This window comes from Coenobita brevimanus, chromosome 81, assembly GCF_032717465.1.
Source record: "Coenobita brevimanus isolate Jiangsu-jjx chromosome 81, ASM3271746v2, whole genome shotgun sequence".
NCBI lineage: Eukaryota > Metazoa > Arthropoda > Malacostraca > Decapoda > Coenobitidae > Coenobita > Coenobita brevimanus.
Window position 1 is genome coordinate 21,718,856 of NC_137034.1, and position 26,861 is coordinate 21,745,716.

The 26,861-nt window shown below is 43.0% G+C and overlaps 1 protein-coding gene across 1 annotated transcript in view; it reads left to right on the forward strand.

The window, feature by feature from the left end:
- The first annotated feature begins 3,178 nt into the window (after positions 1 to 3,178).
- The window catches only part of LOC145409500 (nephrin-like), a 74,779-nt gene continuing 51,096 nt past the window's right edge, over positions 3,179 to 26,861 (forward strand). Inside the window, exons 1-7 of the mRNA XM_080279891.1 lie at positions 3,179 to 3,234; positions 10,501 to 10,685; positions 11,530 to 11,659; positions 19,215 to 19,320; positions 24,418 to 24,538; positions 25,191 to 25,301; positions 26,291 to 26,530. Coding sequence (XP_080136017.1) covers positions 3,179 to 3,234; positions 10,501 to 10,685; positions 11,530 to 11,659; positions 19,215 to 19,320; positions 24,418 to 24,538; positions 25,191 to 25,301; positions 26,291 to 26,530 — 949 coding nt within the window. The remainder of the gene's footprint in view (positions 3,235 to 10,500; positions 10,686 to 11,529; positions 11,660 to 19,214; positions 19,321 to 24,417; positions 24,539 to 25,190; positions 25,302 to 26,290; positions 26,531 to 26,861) is intronic.

Sequence of the window (26,861 nt, forward strand, 5' to 3'; positions counted from 1 at the left end):
ACTGGTGTTACCCCGGTTCACTGGCCATACCTTCCATTCAGCCCAGATACCTACATGTACATACAAATCCCCCATCAGACTACTCCCCTCCTATCCTCTTCCCACCGTCCCACTTTTCACTCCAGACCACATCACCCTGCCCAACCCACTCCACCAAATCCAGACACACCCTACAGCACCTCCACTCCCACCACTGCTGTCTGCTACACTCTCTCTCTACCCAGACACCATCTAACCCCACACTCACTCATGTTCCCATAACGTCAGATTCATGTTTTTCCTCACGATCCAACCTCACAAGCATAAAGTCTCCAACAAACCCAGAACCTTCTCTTTCTTCACTCTCCCCTCTCACATCCCAAACACGATTCAGTCTTACCAACAACTCCACAGTCTCAGAATTGCACCAGTCTAACTTTCTCTCTGTCAAAGCTGCACATCTCTGCAATATCTCTGTCTTAGCCTGCCACTCCCCAGATAATCATAGGCTCCATCTCTCAGACTATATCGCTTGCCCTAAACCGTGCTCTATATTCCGCCAGTGCCCAGATGCTCCCAAACCCTCTCCCCCAGAAGCAACAAATCTTTGTACTGCCTCTTTCTCAACCTCTAACTTCCCATATAATCCTAGACTCCATATCCTGGACTCCAAAACGTGCCCTATACCCTGCCAATGTCCACACTCTCCCAAACTCTCTCCCCCAGACACAATAACATGCCTTTTAGTCTTCCTATCCACTTCCTCGAACTGCCCAAGTACCCTTCCACCCACATCAGCTTTCCCCAATGCCTCGTCTCCCTCGCCAACTCGAACGATTTCAAGGACTAGACGAGCAATAGGCACAGAAAAGCCAAGGTGTGACTTGACCCATGCTTTACCCCCCAAACTTATTGTTCGAGGGGAAAGATTGCCATTAAAAAGACGAGACGGGAGTGAGAGTTCTGTCGCTGGTAATCAAACTACCTGGCGGAGGTGGAGGTGGACCTTGAGATGGAGCCTGAGGTGGAGCTTGAGTGAGAGGGTAATCAGGATGTTGCTTCTCCTTGCCATTGCATCTTCCACTCCTGCTGCCTACAAACTAAAACGTGAGTATTCACAAACTAAAACAGCCTAGCTCAGCCTAATTTGTCCTAGTCTACTGATTTGTATATGTTGGACCCTACCACAAGTCACTCACTTTGCGGTATTTTGGCCAAAACTTTCGTCCTTTTGAAGCCCATTTCAGGGAGCTGAGTGGGAGAAAAAGACAATGCTATGGTTCAACGTCCTTCCCATTGCACTTGTTCACGACTAACATCATATTATAATGTTAATCTATTGTTACAGCTCAGCATTCAAGTTGGGGAGATCGCAGTTTTAGGCCATGTTTCTCAGTTGAATGCTAGTCCATGTTTCCCAGCGTTTTGTGAGATATTCATAAGGAGTTTGGGGAAATAAACTCATCAATCTTGGTTGTGTTAGGCCCTTTTTATTCCTTTTAGGCCAAGACTCCCCAGAGGTCCAGCAGTAAACACCATGCCTCTTGTAATTATGACAGGACAGGTATATTACAGGCAGGTACTGTATATTATAGGACAGATAAATTATAGAACTGTTATATTATAGGACTGTTATTTTATAGGACTGTTATTTTATAGGACTGTTATATTATAGGACTGGTATATTATAGGACAGGTATATTGTAGGGCAGGTATATTGTAGGGCAGGTATATTGTAGAGCAGGCATATTGTAGGGCTGGTATATTATGGGGCAGGTATTTTACAGGACTGTTGTATTGTAGGGCAGGTATATTATAGGGCAGGTATATTGTAGGGCTGGTATATTATAGGGCAGGTATATTGTAGGGCTGGTATATTATAGGGCAGGTATATTGTAGGGCTGCTATATTATAAGGCTGGTATATTATAGGGCAGGTATATTGTAGGGCTGCTATATTATAAGGCTGGTATATTATAGGGCAGGTATATTGTAAGGCAGCTATATTATAGGGCAGGTATATTGTAAGGCAGCTATATAATAGGGCAGGTATATTTTAAGGCAGGTATATTATTGTAGGGCTGGTATATTATAGGGCAGGTACATTATTGGGCCCTCTACATCAATTATTACTGTAAATAATGTAGTAATGTTGCATTTTCAATTTTACAAAAAAAAAAAAAATCCACTATAATGCAAGATAGTCGTGCAATGCACACAACAGTAGATTTTGATTCTGTTTTGTAATCAGTTTGAATACATAGCGTTTCAGATTTTACTCAATGCAGCTTCTTAAAAAATTACCTCTGTTAAATCAATTTGCAAAATATAGAGATTCTGAAACAATCAATATCCACTGTAAGAGGCCTCACAACTATTGTAAACAAAATGATGACCAGAATTTAAAAATAACCAACAATCAGTGTGTGCAAAGCCACACCATCACAGCAATGAACATTATAAGAAAATGCCAAGTGTTTAGTGTCATAACATAAAAGCTTTAATGGTACTTGGAACTCAAGAGTTTTGATTGTTTAATTCGTAGATGGATTATTTAAAAAATGGTAAGCAAACTAGGTAAATAAAAAATTAGTAATTTAAAAATGGGAAATAGGGATCACTAAAAGAGTAAACAAACAAGGAAGGATTGCTGGAGAGCATCCAAAACCAGCAAGAAATCAAGTAACGTTGACAATGTAAACCCACAAATCCTTATTTTGACTCTTTACAAACTGTTGATACCAGAGTCAAAAGAGCTTCTTGGGTTTACATTCTCAACGTTACTTGAATCCTTGCTGGTTATGCATGCTTTCCAGCGATCCTTCCTTGTTTGCGCACATTTCTTTTAGTGATCCCTATTCCCCAATATAGGGCTGGTATATTGCAGGGCAGGTATATTCAACCTTTTGTACAGAAGGGTTGATGTTTCAGTAGGCCTATACTTGACAGGGTGGTGGACTGCACTAGGTTATTAATAAACAAAGTTAGGCACAGCATAAAAGACAAATCGTATAGTATTGAAGCATCTCGTTTATGAAGGCTCTAACCTGTTTTCATGCATCGGCCTTGGTCACCCAATAGCGGCTTTCCACGCTGCTCAGTCTCTGGTAGTCTCCCTATTGAGTCCCTTTTTCCTGAGGGTACACCGTATGCCCTCGTCCCACATCTTTTTTTGTCTGCCTCTCGCAACCCTGCCCCCGATGTTCACACTTCCCACCTTCCGCACCGAGTACTGGCGCATGTCCCTAAAACACAGGTAATTACATGTACACCTATGATATTTGTTTCGTAATGAATGTAATGAAGTGCACTCCATAGATGTACACAAATAACACACTGGTATTACTGGCCAGAAATTGATGGGCTTGATATAGTAATGGTGGTGTGTGTGTGTGTGTGTGTGTGTGTGTGTGTGTGTGTGTGTGTGTGTGTGTGTGTGTGTGTGTGTGTGTAATTGATTGGCATGGCTGGTCGTGTAGTATGAATAGGGGTGAGGGAGAGAGTTGTAGTGTGTGTGTGTGTGTGTGTGTGTGTGTGTGTGTGTGTGTGTGTGTGTGTGTGTGTGTGTGTGTGTGTGTGTGTGTGTGTGGAGTAGGGATCAGGGAGTACAAGGGTGGAGTAGGGAGTGTGGCTGGAGGATGGGATAGATGGAGTTTTAAGGGGTAGGTGATTATGGATAATGGGAAGAGGATAGTGGAGTGGGAGAGTGGGGATGGAAGTGGGTGAGGATGGGAGAGTAGTGGGGTGTGTATGAGGGTAAGGTGGGACATGTATGGATGGGTGTGGGTGGGGAATAGGGTGGGATGGGTGGGGTGGGGGTGGATCGGGTCGGGAGTTGGGGGGGAGGGGAATAACAGTGGAACATCACACAACGAACGGCCTCAGAGAGAGAGAGAGAGAGAGAGGTGGGGGGGAGGGAGGGAGGGAGAGGGAAGTTTCATTTAAGGGAAACTTTCTCAAACTAACTGGGAGCCATTTTGTTTGAAACTATCTCGAACTCTTTTTATATTCCTAGATTGGCCAAAAAATATCCACCTGTTGAATACGGCAATAGATTCACACTAGACGATGATGGTAGTCTCGAGGAAGTGACACGTTTAACAAGCAGAGCCGCCACTGTTGTTATTCCACCACTGAGTTGCATGAAATAAGCTGTTAAAAGACGAAAATCTGGGCCATGTTATAAGATTATTATTATTATTATTATTTTTTTTTTTTATCTTCAATCCTTTGACACTAGGTCATCTTGTCTTCTTTTCTTTCATCATCATCATCATCATCATCATTATTATTATTATTATTATTATTATTATTATTATTATTATTATTATTATTATTATTGTTGTTGTTGTTGTTGTTATTGTTGTTAAGAACTCCACATCATTGATATTGTAGATATTACTTCTTTTTTTCTTCTTTTTTGGGGGGTGGGGGGAGATCTAGAAGGTTGACATTCTAAGACCGTTCAAGACAGAGACTTGAAATTTCCAGGAGTGATTTATCTTGCTTGCTGACTTTTGGGGCACATTTTTTTTTTCTCACTAGCTCTAGCGCCGCACTACCGCCCTCTATTATATTATCGCCCGCCTGTTAGCAAGGCGGAAAGATAATGTTCTTGTTCACCTGTGTGTGTGTGTGTGTGTGTGTGTGTGTGTGTGTGTGTGTGTGTATGTGTGTGTGTTCCCATCATATCTCATGAACGGCTTGAGCTATGAACTTGAAACCTTCAGAGTATCAAGATATGGCCAAAATCTTGGACGAATTCGAAAACGGGCACTTGGGGTCAAGGTGAAGGTCATCAAAATGGCTGCCAAAGGTCAGCTAGTTTTTATTACCCATCTTTAGCACCATTATATTTCATGAACGGCTTGAGCTATTAACATGAAGCCTTCAGGGTTTCAAAACATGGAAAATTGTGGACTTAGCCAACAGCATATTGTGGCAGGCGACTAGCATTCAGCTCCCGAATGCTTTTCTTTTGTGTGTGTGTGTGTGTGTTTTTTTTTCTTTTAGTTTTTGCTCTCCTGCCCAGCAAAAACTATTGAATTGATTGCTTTGCCAGTGTTCCAGTATGTAGTCGTCAACATATGCTAGTGCACCTGGGTGTTGGTACTGAGATCCAACACATACTTTTTGAGATATTGAGGAAAATCAAAATGGCCACCTCATGCCTGAAGGTGCTAAATCGGAAAGTGTTTGATTTTGACCAAACTCGCTGGGAATGTAGTAGGTCAGGAGTGAACATGATTTGCATAGTATGAATGACCTTGACTTTGATCTCAAGGTAACAGGCCAAAATCGGTAAAAAATTTTGAGTCATACCAAAAGTCCCTTAATAATAGGTCTACACTGATAAAAGTATTTTCATCTGGAATGTGGTTTTATTTTAAAATTGCTTCAGCAATTTCAGAATTCAAGTTGTTGTTGTTATTGTTGTTGTTGTTGTTGTTCTTCTTCTTCTTCTTCTTCTTTTTCTACTTCTTCTTCTTCTTCTTCTTTTTCTACTTCTTCTTCTTCTTCTTCTTCTTCTTCTTCTTATCCGTCAGGCGATTCTGTTTAGAAGACATTTCTAACTACATTGGAAAAAAAAATTGCTGCGATTCCCTCTTCCTCTACTGGCATCCTTATTATTAACTCGTCTTCAGAGTATAGGGATAAAAAAAAAAAATGTCAGACTCATTGCACTAACCCTTATGAGGGAGGGACACCACTTCAAAGGTGAATGATACATCACCCCCAGTAAACAGTAATGTTCCCGCGTGTGTTAACAGTCATCCCCAAACTTTTGAATTAAGCTGTTTGAAATTATTCTTACCATATCATTTATAATTTCTCACTGTGTTTAGAAATTGTTGTAGACTGTTCGGCTTGTATGTTCGTATGTTAAGAAATCTCCCCAACACCTTTTCCTAAGCGATTTGTTTTGCTTATTGCATCTGACTGTCCTCTTTTGTGTTGCTTAAATCCTTCCAGTATCGCCATACCCTGCATAAATAACGTACAGAAGGGTATTCACCAGCCATAGCCAAAAATAAATCGATGAGGAAGCAGTGTTAGGGAGCTTCCTTAACCAAGTTATAACATGATGTTCAGTTTACATCTAAATGATATGCCAGAACAGTAGTAGTAGTAGTAGTAGTAGTAATGGTGGTGGTGGTAGTGGTGAGGTAATAATAATAAGCAGTAGTAATAATAGGAGGAAGAGGAGGAGGAGGAGGAATGAATATAGGGAAAAGTAAAGTTGTGGTCTTCAAGAGAAATGAAATCACTGAGTGATGGTGAGGAAATGGAGAATGTAAGTACATTTAAATACTTCAGTAGTGTGGTGCGTAAGGATGGAAGTTTGGAGGGTGAAGTCCTTGAAATGTGCAACAGGGAAGAAAGGTTGCTGGTTCCTTGAAAGAAGTGACATGAAACAGGGAAGTGAGCATGGAAGTGAAAAAGTTAATACATGACAGTACTGTGATGCCCACTCTAACGTATGGAAATGAAGCTTGAACCTTGTTGGAGGGACACAAGTCAAGTGTGAGAGCTGTGGAAATGAGTTATTTGAGAGGAGAAGGTAGAGTTATGAGGAGAGACAGACTGACGAATGAGGGAGTGAAGGAGCGTTGTGGTGTGGATGAGATAGGAAACGTTAGGAGAAAGACAATGAGATGGTTAGGCCAGGTGGTGAGGATGGAGAGTGAGAGACTAAGGAGGAGAATGTATGTGAGTGAGGTGGAGTGTGGGAGAGGGAGGGGGAGACTGGGGATGAGATGGATGGATGGAGTGGAGATGTAAATGTGAGAGTGGTGTGTGAGCTGGGGGAAGGGGAGTGCAATGGCAGGGGACAGGGTAACATGGGGGCGATTTGTTTTTTAGCTACCCTTTACGGGATTTAACCGTTTGGCTATAGATAAATGAACAGGTAGATTGATAGATGGATGGATAGATAGTAGTAGTAGTAGTAGCAGTAGTAGTGGTAGTAGCAGTAGTAGTAGTAATAGTAGTAGTAGTCATAATAGTAGTAATATAGTTGTTTTTGTTGTTGTAGTGATAGCATCAGCAGTAGTAGTAGTAGTTGTTGTTGCAGTAACAGTAGTTGTAGTAGTACTAGCAGTAGTGATAATAATAATAGTAGTTGCAGTGGTAGTAGTAGTAATAGTAGTAGTAGCAATGGTTTGCAAGAGTGGAGGCTTTCTGTGCATTTGTAGGGAGTAGACTGTAGCACCAGACGAGCAGGGAGGTACTCCCAGGGTGGATGGGAAGCTGATGGCAGGGAGAGCTGGAGCTCCCGTTTCATCAGCCCTCGGGACTAGCTTCTGACCATCCACCTTTGCTGAACTTTTTCAGTGTCTCAGTAACACAGGCCAACATGCTTTCCAAGACAAATTCATTCAACCATCAACACCAAACCACATGCACATTATGCACTACACTTCTTATTCAAAATTTAAACAAAAACCAAAAATGGCATCTCTACACAAAGACTCGGAGTCCATTGCGGGGGGTGGGACCATCAAAGCCCCCACTATCCGCCCCTCTCCCGGTGACGACCAAGCGAGATGCCTGGAAGCACTGCCTGACTCACTTCTTCATTCCTGCAACATTCGCGGCCTTTCCTCTAACTTTCTTTCTGTTGAGTACCACCTCTCCTTCTTCTCATCTAAATTTCATCTTCTCTTCCTCACAATGACTCATTTGTCAGAGAAACTGATAGCAACCCATCTTTTTTTCCTCCTACTTTCTCTATACTGATTTCAAAGACAAAGGTGGCTGTTGTGTATAAGTACGCAACAACCTATCTTACTCTCGTGTCCCTGAACTTGAATCATCTGAATTCTCTATTCTCCAGCTTCGGCTCTCCTGTCATTGTCTGACTAAATATATCTGCGCTAATTCTACTGACAATGAAAAAAATTCTTCTACTATCTTACTGCTAAGATGGAACACATGCTATCAATTTCTCCTTGCCCGAGATCTCCATTATATAGTACGTGATTTAAATGTTCACCACCACCTTTGGCTCTCCCCTCCTTTCACTGATCAACCTAGTGAACAAGCCTACATCTTTCTATCCTTAATGACCTAGAGCAGCTTGTACAGCACCCTACCCACATCCCTGATGCCTTGGAGAGAGTACCAAGTTACTCGACCTCTTCCTTACAACTAATTCTTCTGCTTACGCTTTTAATCTTTTCTCTCTTTTGGGCTCCTCTGACCACAACCTTATCTTAACCTGTCCCATTGCTCCAGTAAGGCCTATGGACCCCCCAAGAACACTGGGGCTGCTGACTGGGAGGCTCTCAGGCAGTACATCATTGATTTTCCGTGGAATGAGAATTACTTACATGGCAGAGAACCATCTGAGTGTACCTCGTGTATTACGGAGGTTATTCTCTTGGGCATGGAAGCATACATTTCTTTCCCTTATCCTTTGACTAATGTAAAAAACCTTGGTTTAATCACGCTTGTTCTAATGCTGTCCACAACTGACGAAACAGAACTCTTCACTCAGACTTGCTTCTCCAGTTCCACCTTATACAATTCCGGTGCTCTCCCTCCATCACTTCCCCCCTCTGACTTCCTCAAGGATGACATGAAATTTCTTCAACTGATATATTTTCTGCCATCACTGGCATCAATACTAACAAGGCATATGGGCCTGATGGGGTCCCTCCTGTTGTCCTCAAGAGTTGTACTACTGTGTTTACATCCTGCCTATGCAAACTCTTTCGCCTTTGTCTATCAACTTGTACCTATCCTTCTTGCTGGAAGTTGCTCTCATTCAGCTTGTCCCAGAGAAAGGTGACCATTCCCAGCCCTCTGACTATCACCCTATTGCTTTAACATCCTGTTTTTAATCATTTCTTAAAAAAATTTTAAGCACCATTCCTATCACAGCCATCTTTCTGATCATGAGTATGGATTCCGTCAGGGATGCTTCACTGGCGAACTTCACACCTACCTTTCAGACTCCTGGTCATCCTCCTTTCGGAACTTTGGAGAAAGCTTTGCCATTGTACTTAACATCTCAAAGGCTTTCAGTCGAGTCTAGCATAAATCTTTAATTTCCAAACTGCCCTCTAACAGTTTCTATCCTTCTGTCCAGCTTCCTTTGTGGTCGTTCTATATCTGCTTTTATAGACGGCCACCGTTCTTCTCCTAGAACTATCAAGAGTGGTGTTCCTTAGGGTTCTGTCCTATCACCAACTCTCTTCCTTCTATTAATCAATGTCCTTCTGAGTTGTACTTCTAACTCTGTCCACTCATACGTTAATTACTTCACCCTTCACCTTTCCATTCACTTCTCGCAGTGTCCATCTCAGCAGTTACTTCAACAAACAAGGAATAGGGCTATGGCACACCTAATGTCGGACTTGGCTCATATTTCTGATTCGGGTAAAAGTAATCGTGTTGTTTTTAATGCTTCAAAAACCCAATTCTTACATCCTTTAACTTGTGAAAATCCTCTGATTTCTTACAATATCCAACTCAGGCCTGCACCATCTTTAAACATTCTTGGGGTTCCATTCTCTCAGGATTTATCATGGAAAGGTAATATTACCTCACTTGTAAATATGCCTCCCACAGATTCGATGTGCTAAACCCACCCCGTGAATTCTTTACTCCTGCACAGTTTTTGACTTCATACGTGAGTTATATTCACCTCTGTGTAGAGTGCACCTCTCATGTGTGGGGAAGTTCCCTACATACAGCTCTTCTCAACAATGTGAAGTCAAAGGCTTTTTGTCTCATTAACTCTCCTCCTCTTGCTGGCTCCCTTTAACTCTGTCTCTTCACCGCACTGTGGCATCTTTATCTCTTTTCTATCACAACTTCAATGGTCACTGCATCTCTGGACTGTCTGCTTGCATCCCTCCACCGCTACAGCTGGTAGGTAGCACCCGTCTGGCAACAAACTCTCATCCCTTTTCTGTCCAACTCTCTAATGCAAGAGTTAACCCTTACTTCCAGTCCATCATGTAAGCAACAGGTCAGTTGTGGAACTGTCTCCCTCAATCTGTATTTCCTACTGCCTGTGATGTCCAGTCTTTCAAATGCAGTGTGTCCAGGCATCTCGAGATGAACAGATCTTGAATTTGGCTCTCCGTTATCTTGTTTTTGTGTTTTCATGGAGGGAACAGTCTTACAAGTTTCTGGCCTTTGGTTACTTCTTCCATGCATAAAAAAAAATCGATATGATGAAGTACGTGACCTCATTGCGAAAATGGTGCAGGAATATACCATGATGTCACCATGAGCCAGCTCTGCTCCCTTTAGACTGTAAGCTTGTCATCCACAGAAAAGCAAACATATCAAGTGATTCAAGAGTGGTTGTCAGTGTTCGAGGCTTCAGGACACTTGGACAGAGGACTTTCTTTGAAATCAGGATATTTGATCCTATGGTAACATGTTAACGCGATTTGTCTCTTGAAGCTGCACACAAGAGGAACGAACAAGAAAAAATAAAACTATCAAGAAAGGATCCAACATGTGGACCAAGGTTGATTCACTCCCCTTGTGTTCGCAAGATCAGGTGGGATGGGTCCAGAGGCGGGGAGACTGTGCTCGAGACTGGCAGAGGTTCTTTCTGGGAAGAAGTGTCAACCGCAGAGTTCTGTTATGTCCTGGATGAGATGTTGACTGTCCTTCTCCCTCGTGAGGTCTGCACTCCTGTGTCTCAAAGACTCAAGATCATTAGTCCTCATGCCTGTCTCTCTGGCGAGTATGGATTACGAAGCTACTGTGAGAGAGAGAGAGAGTCGCATTGACCAACGAGTCCAATAGATTAATGTCTTTATTAGCACTGTAATGTTAATGAAACAAGTAAAGTAATAAATGTAGTAGTATATTGTTGGTAACCACAGCCATTGGCGAGCTTGGGGCCAACGGATTGTAAGGTTAGTGTTAACCTTCACGTTACAGCTCCAAATGGTGAACTGTATAATGAATGTTGGTTTTGATATTTACAATATATTTTCCAAATGGACAGAGGTGAATTGGAAAAAAAATAGTAGTAGTGATAATACCAGTAGTAGTGAAAATTATAGTAGTAGTAGTAGTAGTAGTGATGGTGGTAGTGATAATAGCACAGTAGTATTAATGGTGGTAGTGCTAGTAGTAGTAGCTGTTGTTGCTCACTCTACAGAAACGTATGTCAATAGCACTTCACTTAGCGGTGTCTTGTGTGTTTTGGGAACGGTTCAGTCTGCTTGTATGGGCGTGGCCGTGTGAGTAGGAAATGAGTAAGTGATGCACGGTAGACATCTATAAAGCTAAACCAGTGCCGCAACACACAAGAAATAGCCCGGAGAAATGGAAGAAGAATTTTCAATACTGAAATTCAACCACCTCCCTTGCTTGCCACCTGCCCTACCTACCACCTACCCTGCCTATCACCTCCCCTGCTTACCAATTGCCCTACCTACCACCTGCCCTGCTTACCACCTGCCATACCAACCACCTGCCCTACTAGTATCCTCCTTACCATCTGCCCTGTCTACCATATCCTGCCTTCCACCTGCCTTGCCTATGTTCTGTCTAACACCTCTCTCTCTCCCTGCAGCCACCACCACTGTGTCCCGCATCACCCTAGCAGGACACACAGCCCACCTGCCCTGTGAGCTGCCCTTCCCAGGAGACCGACCCAGCCTTATCCTGTGGTACAAAGATGATTCCACCAAACCATTCTACAGGTGAGAACACAACTGCCCTTTGTACAACTGCTTGTTTTACAACTACCCTATTTATAGCTACTAAGCTTTTTACCCCTTTTACAGCTACCCCTTTTACAGCTACCCCTTTTACAGCTACCCTTTTTACAGCTACCCTTTTTATTACAGCTACTCTTTTTACAGCTACCCTTTTTATTACAGCTACTCTTTTTACAGCTACCCTTTTTACAGCTACCCTTTTTATAACAGCTACTCTTTTTACAGCTACCCCTTATGCAGCTACCCTTTTTACAACTACCCTTTTTACAACAGCTACCCTTTTTACAGCTACCCATTTTACAACAGCTACCCTTTTTACAGCTATCCTTCATACAGCTACCCTATTTACAACCACCCTTTTTACAGCTACCCTTTTTAAAACAGCTACCCTTTATACAGCTACTCTTTTTACAACAGCTACCCTTTTTACAGCTACCCCTTACGCAGCTACCCTTTTTACAACTACTCTTTTTGCAGCTACCCCTTTTACAACAGCTACCCTTTTCACAGCTATCCTTCATACAGCTACCCTTTTTACAACTACCCTTTATACAGCTACTATTTTTACAACAGCTACCCTTTTCACAGCTATCCTTCATACAGCTACCCTTTTTACAACTACCCTTTTTACAGCTACCCTTTTTACAACAGCTACCCTTTATACAGCTATCCTTCATACAGCTACCTTTTTTACAACCACCCTGTTTATAGCTACCCTTTTTCAAACAGCTGCCCTTTTTACAGCTACCCTTTATACAGCTACCCGTTTTACAAATACCCATTTTACAGCTACCATTTTTACAACCACGCTTTTTACAGCTACCCTTTTTACAGCTACTACCCTTTTTACAACTACCCACTTTACATCGACTCCCTATACATCTACCCTTTTTCCCCTAATTTCTCTCCAAACACCAATTCTTAAGCGATTTATTTTTTGATTATACCACACTCTTCTATCCTGTGTTACATAAATCTTCCCGTGTTGCCATACGCTGCATAAATGACGTACAAAATATTAACCACCAGTATCCAAAAACAAATCGCTAAGGAAGACATGTTAGGGAGCTTCCTTGGTCGACGAGAATACGGCCATAGCAATGAAGAAACACATAGGCTCGTATTCTCATTGGATAAGGAAGCTCCCTAACACCTCTCCCTTACCGATTTATTTTTGGATACTCCTGGCTAATATAGTTCTGTACGTTATTTATGCTGAGTATGGCGATAGTTGCAGGATTTATTAACACAGATTATCAGAGCAAGGTATAATGAGCAAGATTAATCGCGTAGGAACAGGTGCTACGGAGCCTTACAAAACGTTGCCCCCAGACACAGTATTTATTAAAATCCTTGATGATCACAGCTTTTTTATAATTTATATACTGCTACCGTGTGTGTGTGTGTGTGTGTGTGTGTGTGAGAGAGAGAAGAGAGAGAAAGAGAGAGAGAGAGAGAGAGAGTTATTATGTAATTAATAAATATGAATATTGTATGTGTGTGTGTGTGTGTGTGTGTGTGTGTGTGTGTGTGTGTGTGTGTGTGTGTGTGTGTGTGTGTGTGTGTGTGTGTGTGTGTGTGTGTGTGTGTGTGTGTGTGTGTGTGTGTGTGTGTGTGTGTGTGTGTGTGTGTGTGTGTGTGTGTGTGTGTGTGTGTGTGTGTGTGTGTGTGTGAAAGAGAGAGAGAGAGAGAGAGAGTATAGATTGTAGCACCAGTCGAGCAGGGCAGTACTCCCAAGGTGGATGGAAAGCTGATGACAGGGAGAGCTGGAGTTTCCGTTTCATCAGCCCTCGGGACTAGTTCCTGACCATCCCCCTTTGCTGAATTTTTTCAGTGTTTCAGTAACACAGACAGTAGGCCACCATGCTCTTCAATACAAGTTTCTCTAACAATCTACACCAAACAACATGCATAGTACACACTACACTTCCTTTTCAAAAATTCAAACAAATTATTGCATCTCTAAACATAGCCTCGGAGTCCCCAGGGGGGGGGGGACCATAAATGCCCCCACTATCCGCCCCTCTCCCGGTGACGACTCGAGCTGCCCGGAACCACTGTCTGACTCACTTTTTCTCCATTTCTGCAACATTCGCGGCCTTTCCTCTAACTTTCCGTCTGTTGAGCACCACCTCTCCTTCTCAAAACCTCACCTTCTCTTTCTAACTGAGACTCAGCTGTCTGAGGCAACTGACAGCAAACCCTTTTCTGTATCCTCCTACTTTCTCTATACTAATTTCAAAGCCAAAGGTGGCTGTTGTGTATATATACGCAACAACTTATCTTGCTCTCGTGTTCCTGAACTCGAATCTTCTGAATTCTCTACACTCAGGCTTCGCCTTTCTTGTCATTCTCTGACAAAATATATCTGTGTTGTTTACTTATCTCCTAATTCTACTGACTATCAAAAATTCTTCGACTATCTTACTTCTACAATGGAACACATTCTATCCATTTCTCCTTTTTCTAAAATCTCTCCTTTGGCTCTCCTTTCCTTTCACTGATCCACCTGGTGAACAAGCCTACACCTTTTCTATCCTTAAAGACCTTGAGCAGCTTGTACTGCACCCTACCCGTATCCCTGACCACCTTGGAGAGAGGTCCAACAAACCTGACCTCTTCCTTACAACTAATCCTTCTGCTTACACTGTTGATCTTTTCTCTCCATTGGGCTCCTCCGATCACAACCTTATTACCTTAACCTGTCCTATCACTCCAGTACGGCCTGTGGACCCTCCAAAGAAACGTCTTCTGTGGCACTTTGGAGCTGAGGATTGGGAGGCCCTCAGGTAGTACTTCTTTGATTTTCCCTGGAATGATTATTGCTTCCATGGCCGGGAGCCATCTGAGTGTGCCTTGTGCATTACGGAGGTTATTCTCTCGGGCATGGAAGCATACATTCCATTCTAATATCCTTTGACTAATGCAAGAAAGCCTTGGTTTAATCAAGCTTCTTCTAATGCTGTCCGCAATAAGGACAGGGCCTTTAAAAGGTATCGGAGCCAACCCGCCCCTGAATCACATCTCTGATACGTTTCTGCCCAGAATCGTGCTAAGTCTGTCCTTCGCTCTGCTAAAAATAATTTCATCCGAGGCGTCTGGCAATAGATAGATAGATAGATAGACTAAATGCTCTCAATTCTCCAACTCTAGTTCTTCCTGTTCCTTCTGGCACCTTGCCAGAAACTTTTCTAATAATTTTAGCTTATCATCCTTCCCTCCTCTTTTCAACTCTGATGGTTCTGTAGCTATTTCTTCTACTGATAAAGCAAATCTCTTCGCTCAGACTTTCTCTTCCAATTCCAACTTAGACGATTCCGGTGCTGTTCCTCCATCACTTCCACCCCCTCTGACTTCCTCATGGCTGACATTAAAATTTCTTCAGCTGATGTATTTTCTGCCATCACAGGCCTCAGTACTAACAAGGCATATGGGCCTGATGGAGTCCCTCCTGTTGTTCTCAAGAACTGTGCTTCTGTGCTTACACCCTGCCTAGGTAAACTCTTTCTCCTTTGTTTATTAATTTGTACCTCTCCTTCTTGCTGGATGTTTGCTCTCATTCAGCCAGTCCCAAAGAAGGGTGACCATTCCCAACCGTCTAACTGTCGTCCATTTCCTTTAACATTCTGTATATCAAAAGTTTTCGAGTCAATTCTTGATAGCAAGATTTTAAAGCACCTTTCCTATCACAACCTTCTTTCTGATCGTCAGTATCGGTTCCGTCAGGGACTCTCCACTGGCGATCTTCTCATCTACCTTTCAGACTCCTGGTCATCCTCCTTTCGGGACTTTGGCGAAAGCTTTGCCATTGCACTTGACATCTCAAAGGCTTTCGATCGAGTCTGGCATAAATCATTATTTTCCAAACTTTCCTCTTACGGTTTCTATCTTTCTATCTGTGCCTTCATCTCCAGCTTCCTTTTCTGGTTATTTTATAGCTGCTGTTGTAGACGGCCATCGCTCTTCTCCTTGATCTGTCAACAGTGGTGTTCCTCAAGGCTCTGCCCTATCACCAACTCTCTTCCTTTTATTCATCAGTGACCTTCTAAGCTGCACATCTAACACTATCCACTCATACCTTGATGACTCCACCCTTCACCTTTCCATTCGGTTCCCGCAACGCCCATCTCAGCAGTTACTTCAACAAACAAAGGAAGAGGCTATGGCACACCTAATGTCTGACTTGGCTCGTATCTCTGACTGGGGTAAAAATAATCTGGTTTTTAATGCATCAAAGACTCAGTTCTTACACCTATCAACCCGACAATATATTCCACATGTATACCCATTAATGTTTAATAATATTCAGTTTAATCCTGCATCATCCTTGAACATGCTTGGGTTTCATTTACTCGGGACTTATCTTGGAAAGATTATATTACATCTCTTGTAAAATCTGCTTCCAAGAGATTAGGTGTGTTAAGCCGACACCGTTCCTTCTTTACCCCTGCACAATTGTTGACTCTATACACGGATTTTATCCGCCCCTGTGTGGAGTACAACTCCCATGTTGGGGAGGTTCCCCACATACAGCTCTTCTCAATAGGGAGGAGTCAAAAGCTTTTCGTCTCATTAACTCTCCTCCTCTTACTGACTCCCTTCAACCTCTGTCTCTTCGCCGCACTGTTGCATCTTTCTCTCTTTTCTATCGCTACTTCAATGGTCACTGCTCCTCTGAACTGTTTGCATGCATGCCTCCACCTTTATGACGGGGCGTAGCACCCGTCTGGCAGCAATCTCTCATCCCTTTTCTGTCCAGCTCTCAAATGCTAGAGTTAACCGTTACTCCCAGAACTTCATTTATACAACAGGTCAACTCTTAAACTGTCTCCCTCTGTATATCCTGCTTCCTATGATCTCCAGTTTTTCAAACGCTGTGTGTCCAGGCATCTCGAAATGATCGGATCTTGAATTCGGCTTTCTCCTGTATTTTGTTTTTCTCTTGGAAGGAACAGTTATTGCTGGCTCGTGGTCTTTGGTTCCTTCTTCCTCGCATAAAAAAATAATAATAGATATGAATATTGTGTGTGTGTGTGTGTGTGTGTGTGTGTGTGTGTGTGTGTGTGTGTGTGAGCGAGAGAGAGAGAGAGAGAGAGAGAGAGAGAGAGAGTTATCTTAATTAGTGAACATGAGTATTGTGTGTGTGTGTGTTTTAGGAATGAACTCACTGGATGTGATGCTGTTTCCAAATAACTCTACACTAAGTGACATGCCTGATGGTTTAGTGTAACCCTGGAAATCACTTATGATGCTAAGTGGTAACCATATCATCTATCCCTAGAGCAGAGGAGGAAAAACATTGCTCCCTATCCCATATTCCCTACGAGGCTGGCGGTAACAAACAAGAGAATCAATCGGGAGATGATGATGATGATGATGATGATGATGATGATGATGTGATGCGATTTATTTTTTCCATTAGCAGAAATAGTGTTTTAAAATGACATCGTGGTGCAGTGAACTTTGCAAATATGCCATTTCTTTCACGAAGGCTGGCGCAGGGGAGGGACGTCTTCACGTGGTGGCATTGATACAACCGAGTGGCTGCCTGCTTATACAATCGTCCCTCAGCTCCCTCCATATCCCCAAAAGGAGGATGGTGGACTGCAGGAGGAGGACAACTGCAGCCTGCAGTCCACTGGGTTCACGTTTCACAACCTGGGGTTATCTCTTCTTCCGTTACTACTACCACTACTACTACCACTACTACTGCTACTACTACTACTACTACTTCTTCTTCCACCACCACCACCACCACCACCACCACCACTACTACTGCTACTACTACTACTACTACTACTACTACTTCTTCCACCACCACCACCACCACCACCACAACCACTACTACTATTACTACTACTACTACCACCACCACCATCACTGTTACTACTACAAAAACTTCTTTAAGGCAAAAAAATAATCAGGCGTAATATACAGTAGAGGAGGGGGAGGAGGAGGAGACCGAGCATGTGACGGAGGGATGTAATGGAGAGATATATGAGATAAGGAGGAGGGGTGAGTTGAAAGGAGTACAGACAAATGTCAGAGGACTGGGCGACGTGGTAGCGATTTGTTTGTGGCCATCCCTTACGAGATTAAGGCGCCTGGCAATAGATAGATAGGTAGATATAGATGTACATATGAACCAAGGTATGTAAATAGATCTACTGTAGTGTATTTCATAAGACAAAGATCCCTTACCCCATTCAGCTCTGTCGTGGCCAGCTGTAGTCAGATCGGAGGTTCACCTCAAGAAGTAACCTAGGAGCCTTATTCCTACCTCCTAACAAAGGCTTTATTAATTCCATGCAAACACATTTGAGTCCGTGAGGAAAGGAACTGCATATGGCTGTGACGTGATGATGGTATATTACAGTCACACGTATATAAGTTACCGTCCTGGTGTTTCCCCCATTGTCAGACGAATTTCTCCAGTTTAAAAAAAAGAAAAACACGTACTGGTGGACTGTTGTTTCTTAACCCCGGTCTGTCTGGCCGAGCAGACACGTTAGCCACAGGTAAGCAACTGGTTCTGTGGGACCATCCTACAGGTACAGTACAGTGCATACACCTTGTGGGGATCTGGCGCCCCCTTGTGGTACACACCGCCTCACCATGGTCGAACCAGGGTCTTTCCCACGGCGAGGTCCAGGGAGATGTAAGGAGGTTTGGCTCCTGGGTGGACACCGCAGACATCTGGCTTAATATAGGCTACAATATATATTTAATTTAATACAGGCAATCAAAACGCCCCTCATGTAAGCAACAGGTCAACTTTGGAACTGTTTTTCTCAGTCTGTATTTTCCTCAGCCTATGACTTCAAGTTGTTTATTCACAGTGTCTACATGCATCTCGATATTAAGGGATCTTGAATCTAGCTCTCTTTATTTTTTCCTTTGTTTATTTTTTGTCATGCAGGGAACAAGTCTGAGTGCTTCAGGTCTTTTTCACTTTAACAGATGATGAACAGAGGAAGGAAAAAAACGAATAAAAAGAATCCATACATCTGATTGCCAGTGTCCTTTTTTATGAAAACTGTAACAGTTAAACTTACACTGCTGTAGGTTGAAGTGTGTGTGTGTGTGGGGGGGGGAATAACCTGGAGAAGCGAGTTCCAAAGAGAAGCAGTTCGAGGAACAAAAAAATTATTTTAGAAGCCCTGCAATATGGCAGAGTGACAGTCAAGTCGTGGGCGCTACCAGATGCCCGTGGAACAAGGGGGAAGGTTCCTATTTCTATCTATCTATAGGCAGACGCCTTAATCCCATATGGGGTGGCCACAATCAGCCTTCATATCACACTGTTTCCTGCCATTTCTCTCCCCTTCCCCCAACTTACACCCCCTCTCTCCTATACCTCTCTACTCCATCCCTCCATCTCATCCTCGGTCTCCCTCTCCCTCTCCCCCCTCCACCTTACTCACATACACTTTCCTACTTGGTCTCTCTCTCTCCATCCTGTCCACATACCAATGGACTGCTTTTTAAAAAATAAATTACGGTGTATGTTGCTTGAGCCATTGCATGTGTGTTGCAGTTACGATGCTCGGGAGGCGGCCACGGGGCAACACAAAGTCCACGACAACAGCAATCTGGGTCAAAGGTCACGCTTCACTCTCGAGGCGCTACACCAGAATTACCAGGTGAGATAAACACATTTTTTCTACCCCAGACCCTTAGATTTCCTGTAACACACACACACACACACACACACACACACACACACACACACACACACACACACACACACACACACACACACACACACAGGTAGATATAGATAGACAGCTCGATATATTAACTAAAACAGGCAGATATAATGGCAATGAATACGATGTTTATAATCAAGATCCTGAAGACACATTCCCACACTTAGATCCAGCATACCATTATACAAGAGAGAGAGAGAGAGAGAGAGAGAGAGAGAGAGAGAGAGTTATACCGAAAATTAATCCTCCTCCAGGCTATATTATTCTTACTCAAACTTGGCCCACATTTTCGTCCACCTGCAGCTTATTTCAAGCAGCTCAGAGGCTGAAAACAAAAAAAAATGCTTTACATCCTTTCCATAGGATTTCTTCATGACAAGCATCATATTTTTGTGTCTTCTTACAACTCAACATTCCAGTGGAAGTAGTGGTAATTTTAGGACAAGTTAGAGTAAAAGAGGTATAGGTATATTTTTTCCTCATAGTACTACAGTAGGTAAGACACTCGTATCTTAGTCTCATATGAATCTCTTCTTTTACTGTAACTTATGTATGAAGGACAAAGAAATAGGTGGAATGAACTTGAATTTTCGTGGTGGGTGTGGAGAGGCCTTGAGAGAGTGCCCAGAATAAACGTGTGTTGTACAGTTAGTGGCTTCAGTGTAGGAAAGGTTTACTCAGAAATGACTTCCAGGACTGAAAGTGGGTGGGGAGAGCGAGAAGTGGGCGCAGAGGAAAGGAATGGGTGGAATGAGCTGGAATGTTGATGGTGTGTGGGGAGAGGCCACGAAAATATACTCCATAAAAATGAGTGTTGTAGAGTTGGTGGCTTGAGTGTAGTAAAGGTTTAATCAGAAATATCCTCCAGGAATGAAAGTAGGTGGGTGGGGGGTTAAGAAATGGGTGTGCAGTAGGGGACAAAACAATGGGTGGAGTGAATTAGAATTGTGGTAGTTAGAGGTGAGAGACAGTGAGATTTTATCCTCTGAAAATGAGTGCTGTAAAGTTTGTGGTTTGGGTGTAGTAAAGATTACTTAGAATGTTCTCCAGAAGTGAATGTGGGTAAGGGTGTAAAGTACGCGTACGGGACAAAGGAATGGCTGGAAGGAGCTGGAATTGTGGCGGTAGATGGAGAGAGGCCAGAAGAGACTCCCCTATAAAAATGAATGTTGTACAGATAGTGATTTGCATGCAGTGAAGATTTAAAGGTTTCATCAAGAGGAAGGCAAGATCGCATTCCTGTCCATACCTGTGCTTATTGTGATGTAGGCAGAAAAATTGGACAGACAGAATAAGAAAGAAAAAAATCATATTTAAGGGATATGAACTGTAAAAGTCATCCTAACAACCCTCAGGCAGTATCTATGAGTTCGTTAGTAATAGTAGTAGTAGCAGCACTAGTAGTAGGAGTTGCAGTAATAGTAGTAGTGAATCAGTCAGTTCATTTTACTTCGTAATTTCGAAAAAATATATACAAAGAATAATACGTATGTGCATGTATTGGCAAATAATTGTAATTAGGTGTTGTAGTTACAAGTAACCTGATATTATTACAGTGATACAACAATATATATATACATACAGTATATACACATGCACATTCATGTCTACACACACACACACACACACACACACACACACACACACACACACTGGTCATAATTTTGATCATTCGTCCTTTGTCCTAAATCCTCCTTTGTCCTACCTCTTCCTTTGTCCTACCTCTTCCTTTGTCCTGCTTCTACCTTCGTCCTACTTCTTTCCTTTTCCGGCTTTTTTCTTTAATGCTTCCTTCTTTTTCCTGCTTCTTTCTTTGTCCTGCTTCTTTCTTTGTCTTGCGTCTTTCTTTGTCCTGCTTCTTCCTTACGTCTTGTTTTCTGGATCCTACCTCACCTCAACATTGTGGGAAAAAGCAAAATTTGGACGTGAGCTGTGGGTATTTGTGAGTGCATATGGGCCTGGTAATGAAAGGGATGAAGAAAAGAGGGAGTCTTTCTGATATGACGCTGATGTGTGTGTCTGCGGAGTTTTAGAGCAAATGTGAATGTGGTAAAGATGTGAGATCTGAATGCTGGAGTGGGTAATAAAGCAGCTGAAGGTGTAGTTAGTATGCATGGTGTGCCTGGAAGAAATGATAATGGGGAAAGAAGGACAGGGATGTGAATTGGGCGAGAGATGGTAATTGGAAATACCTTGTTTGAAAGATACTGTATTTACAAGTCTGCATGGGTGAGACAGGAGGGTTGAAGGGTTGTTGATAGAGCGTTGATGGACTACGAAGTATATGGTTGTGTCCTGAATGTAAAAGAAAGATTTTTAGACGTGAGAGTTCTGAGAGGGGAGAGTGGAGGTATGTCTGACCACTACCTGGTGGAGGGAAAATTGAGAATTGGTATGGGGTGGGTGAGAGATAGGGGAGCTGGGTGTGGCAGGGAGGTTTTGAAAGTGGGTGAGTTGGACAAAAGAGAGAGAGAGAGTGACAGTATCAGGAGAAGCTGAAAGGTGAGTGGAACGCAGTGAAAGATCATTTTGAAAGATGAGTGGAACGCAATGAAAGATCAGGAAAATGGCAGTGTGGAGGAATGGCAGTTGTTTAAGAGTGCTGTGGTGGGGTATGTGGAAGAGGTGTATGGTGTTAGACGAGTGGGTTGTCGTGTAAGAAAGGGAAGTGAATGGTGGTGTAAGGAAATACGTATGGCTGTAGCTGAGAAGAGAGGTTCATATGAAGCGTGGCTGGACAAGAGGGATGAAAAGTAATACAAGAGGTATAAGGAAATGAGGAATAGGGCGAGAAGGACTGAGCATGATGCTAAAGTGGCAGCAGGTGAGAGATGGGGTAGGCAGTTGACTGAAAATTTTCAACAGAATAAGAAAATGTTTTGGAAGGAGGTGAAGAGAGTGCAAAAGGGAGAGTCTGAGAAGGAAGAGCAAGTAAAAGCAGAGGATGGAAGAAAGTCAAATGAGATGGATGCAGAAAGGAGGAGATAAGTGGAGTATTTTGAAAGATTGTTAAAAGTAGAAGAGGAAAGGGAGACTGAGATTGTGGCAGATGAAAGGGAGCAAGAAATAAATGTGTTGGGAGAGTTGAATGATTCTTTGGTCATGCTGGAGGAAGTGCAGGAGGTAGTAAAGGAGATGAAAGCAAGGAAAGCTGCAGGTATGGATGAATGTGCTGTGGAGTGTTTGACAGGTGGTGGAGCGACTATTGTTGGGTGGTTAGTAAGACTGCTGACTGTGTTTTGTGAGCAGTATGGTGCCGATTGATTGGGTAAGTGTGTGTGTGGTTCCATTATATAAAGGTAAGAATGATAAGTATGACTGTACTAATTTTAGGGGTATAAGTCTGTTGTGTGCTGTAGGTAAGGTGTATGGTAAAGTGTTGATTAAGTGAGTTAGAGTGGGTCCAGAGGGAGTGGTGATGAGCAGTATGGTTTTAGGAGAGGAAGGAGATGCATGAATCAGGTGTTTGCTGTGAGACAGGTGTGTGAAAAGTATTTGGTGAAAGGTAAGGATGTGTTTTGGGCGTTCATGGATTTAGAGAAGGCGCATTTCAGGATTGATATGGAGGCTTTGTGGACTGTTTTGAGATTGTTTGGATTAGGTGGTAGGTTGTTAAAAGGAGTGGAAAGTTTTTATGCAAATAGTAGGGCGTGAGTAAGAAGGGGAAATACTTTGAGTGATTGGTATCCTGTGAAAGTGGGGCTGCAACGGGGATGTGTGATGTCACCTTGGTTGTTTAATAATTATATGGACGGAGTAGTAAGGTAGGTGAATGCGAGAATGTTAGGTAGATGTTTGAGTCTGGTGAATGCTGATGGTAGAGAGTGGAATCTGAGTCAGCTGCAGTTTGCAGGTGATGTTGTACTGGTGGCTGATTTGGAGGAGGGATTGAGACAGTTGGTAGAGGAGTTTGGAAGGGTGTGTGAATAGAGGAAATTGAGGGTAAATGAGAATAAGAGTAAAGTGATGAAGTGTATGAGGTTGGTAGATGGTAGAAGGATGGATGTAGTTTCGAATGGTGAGTTCTTGAGGAGGTAGAGTGTTTTAAGTATTTAGGGTCACATGTTGCTGTGGATGGAAAAGTAGATGTATAAGTGAAGTTTAGACTGAGTGAAATAAGGAAGGTGCTGGGAGGAATGAAAAAAGTGTTTAGATGTCGTTCGCTTAGAATGGATGTTAAGAGAAGGCTGTATGAATGTGTAGTGGTACTGACTGCGTTATATGGGGCTGAAACTTGGAGTATGGCTGTTGCAGAGAGGAAAAGATTAAATGTAATGGAGATGAGGTGTCTGAGGAGTATGTGTGGAGTGACACGTATGGATTGAGTGAGAAATATTGGAGAGCAAAGGAGAACTGAAGTTACGCAAGAGATGGCTGATCGAGCTGAGCAGAGAGTGATGAGGTGTTTTGGGTAGATGGAGAGAATGGATGAAAAGCAATTGGTGAGAAAGATAACTGGATCTGATGTGAGAGGTGTAAGGCTGAGAGGAAGACCATGAATAGGGTGGATGGACAGTGTGAAGAAGGTGCTAGATACGAGAGGGATGTCTGTCAAGCAAGGTAGATGGCTGTGCTTGATAGGGATGAATGGAGAGAAATATTGTGAATGCATAAATGGTGATGTGGCCCTGATTCCCACATCTGGTCTGATCAGCTGAGCTTGTCAGACACAGGGAAGGGCATGGGTACATTATGATGTGGCAGGGGCAAACCTGCGCTGGTGTTGGGCCCTACTGCGGATGTCGCTGGATTGCACTGTCCAGTAGACCCTCGTGAGGTGCGGTGCGGTGAGGAGCAGTCCCTTCTCCCCTTAGACGCTAAGATACTAGTAAATGTGTGTGTGTGTGTGTGTGTGTGTGTGTGTGTGTATGAGTATTTTGGTGAGTGTGTTGTCCTATCTTGGTTCCCTCCAGCTAGAGGGGAAACAGCTATAGGTATATAAATATATAGATTATTATTATTATTATTATTATTATTATTATTATTGTTATTATTATTATTATTGTTATTATTATTATTATGTTATTACAGTCTCGCCTGGGGTTCCTTGAGGTAGATGACGTCACAGTAGCAGATGCAGGGAACTACACCTGTCGGGTGGATTTTGTGGAGTCACAGACCATGATGTCACTACTCCAGCTCACTGTTCATGGTATGGAAAATTCTCTCTCTCTCTCTCTCTCTCTCTCTCTCTCTCTCTCTCTATTTTTTTCTTACTCGTTCATTCACACTCTAAAGCCGAGTAATATTTAAACTCTCTTCTAGTCATATTTTGTTCATTCTTCTTTATTTTTTTAAGTTTCATTTTTATTTCTCCAATGCCAGGGTTCATGGGTATGTAGGGTAAGAATGATGATAGTGATGATAATGATGATGATGATGATGATGATGATACTGATGATTAAGTAGGATTAAAGTAGGTGATGATGATGATGGTGATGGTAGTGATGACGATGATGATTGTAATGATAGTGATGATGATGATGGTGATGATCATGATGGATGTGGTGATGATGATAATGATGATGATGACGATGATGATGATGATGATGATGGTTGTTGTGGTGACAATGATAATGATGACTATGATGATTAAGCTATGGCGGTGTTGATGGAGGTGGTGATGATGATGATGATGATGATGATGATAATATTGATGATGATACAGTAGGGTTATAAATATGTGATGATGATGATGATGATGATACACTAGGGTTTGATATAGGTGATGATGGTGATGATTATGATAACAATAGGGTTTAAACAGATAATGATGATGATGATGATGATGATATACACCACAGAGGAGATCCGTGGCCTAGAGATCTTCGACGCCTACGACAGGTTGCTCGGGAAGGCGGCGGGACCCTACAAGGAAGCCTCACAGGTCGTACTCTCCTGCAGGGCCTATGGCGGTGAGGCATGTGTGTGTGTGTGTGTGTGTGTGTGTGTGTGTGTGTGTGTGTGTGTGTGTGTGTGTGTGTGTGTGTGTGTGTGTGTGTGTGTGTGTGACGGGGGGTGGGGGGAGTACGAGGGATGTGGGAGTTAGGGATGTGTGTGGACGAGAGAGAGAGAGAGAGAGAGTTTATGAATCTGTGGAGAGAGAGGTATTGGCCAAGTCAGTAGAGAGAGAGAGAGAGAGAGAGAGAGAGAGAGAACATCAATCTGTGCGTAGGGTATTAGACAGCCGTAGCATGTGTTCCATATGGACGGTGGGTTTTAGTACCCAGGTAGTGACATGTGCAGGTGTATGATGTGTAGGAGGACTGCTGAGCCTCAGGCAATGGGTTGTAGAGCCTGTGCGCAGAGATGGACTCATAAACTAAATTAATAAGTGTGCATCCATAAGTAAATTCATTTTGTATTTGTGTAAGAAAGTGTATGTGTGTGTATGTATGTAAGTGTGTGTAAGTGTGTATATGTACTGGCGTGTGTGTGTCGATACCTGAGTGTGATACAGGATGCAGGGACAACATCTCTTCACGGATATTTCTCATTTTTCTTCTTCATTTTATCTTCACCCATGCATTTTTATGTTACCTATCATTACCTTTCCCTGTCTATTTTCTGTTCTGTCTATCTATAGACAGATGACTTTATCCCATAAGGGGTGGCCACAAACAAATCGCCCCCATGTCACTCTGACCCCTGCCATTTTGCTACCCACTCTCCCAACTCACACCCCCTCTCTCATATACCTCTCTTTTCCATCCCTCCATCTCATCCTAGGTCTTCCCCTCTCCCTTCCTCTCCCCCCTCCATCTCACTCACATACACTCTCCTTGTTAGTCTCTCACTCTCCATCCTCTCAATGTTGCCAAACCACCTCAGTGTATTTCTCCTAACGCTTTCCGTCAGATCCACATTAACACCTGTACTTATACATTATCATTATTTCTCCCAGGGTACCCTGCACCCGTGCTACGGTGGGTGACGGACGAGGACGACGAAGGCAGGGTGTGGCAGCAAGAAATTCTCCCACGAGTCACTCCCCCAGGGGGCCAGCACCCAGTGGCCGTCGTCAGCGCCAGCCTCCACCTCACCGCCCTCTCCAGGCAGGACAATGGTCGCAATGTGAAGTGTATCGCCAACAACAGCAACCTTACCCACGCCCACTCCAAGGTCGTCACCATAGATATGTACCGTGAGTATCAGGAGTCGTTATGCTGACACCTGAAATCGAGAAGTGGGATGCATACTGATTACTGAGAGCCATTAATGAAACGCCTGTGGTTAGGTATGGTTAGCCTGCATCCCATACTACAGAATGCAGTTAGCAACCATATAGGAAGGCCAGATACGTTCCATCATTCTCAAGTGCTTCAACAGTCAAGGGCAAAATAATTCAGATCTTTTACCATGGACTCCAAGAGATTGCAAGGGTAGCAGAAAAAGGCCAGACAGAAGGTGAAGAGATGAGATAGAGATATTTGCAGGAGGAAGAGGAGGAGCAGGAAAAGGAAGAGGAGGAGGAG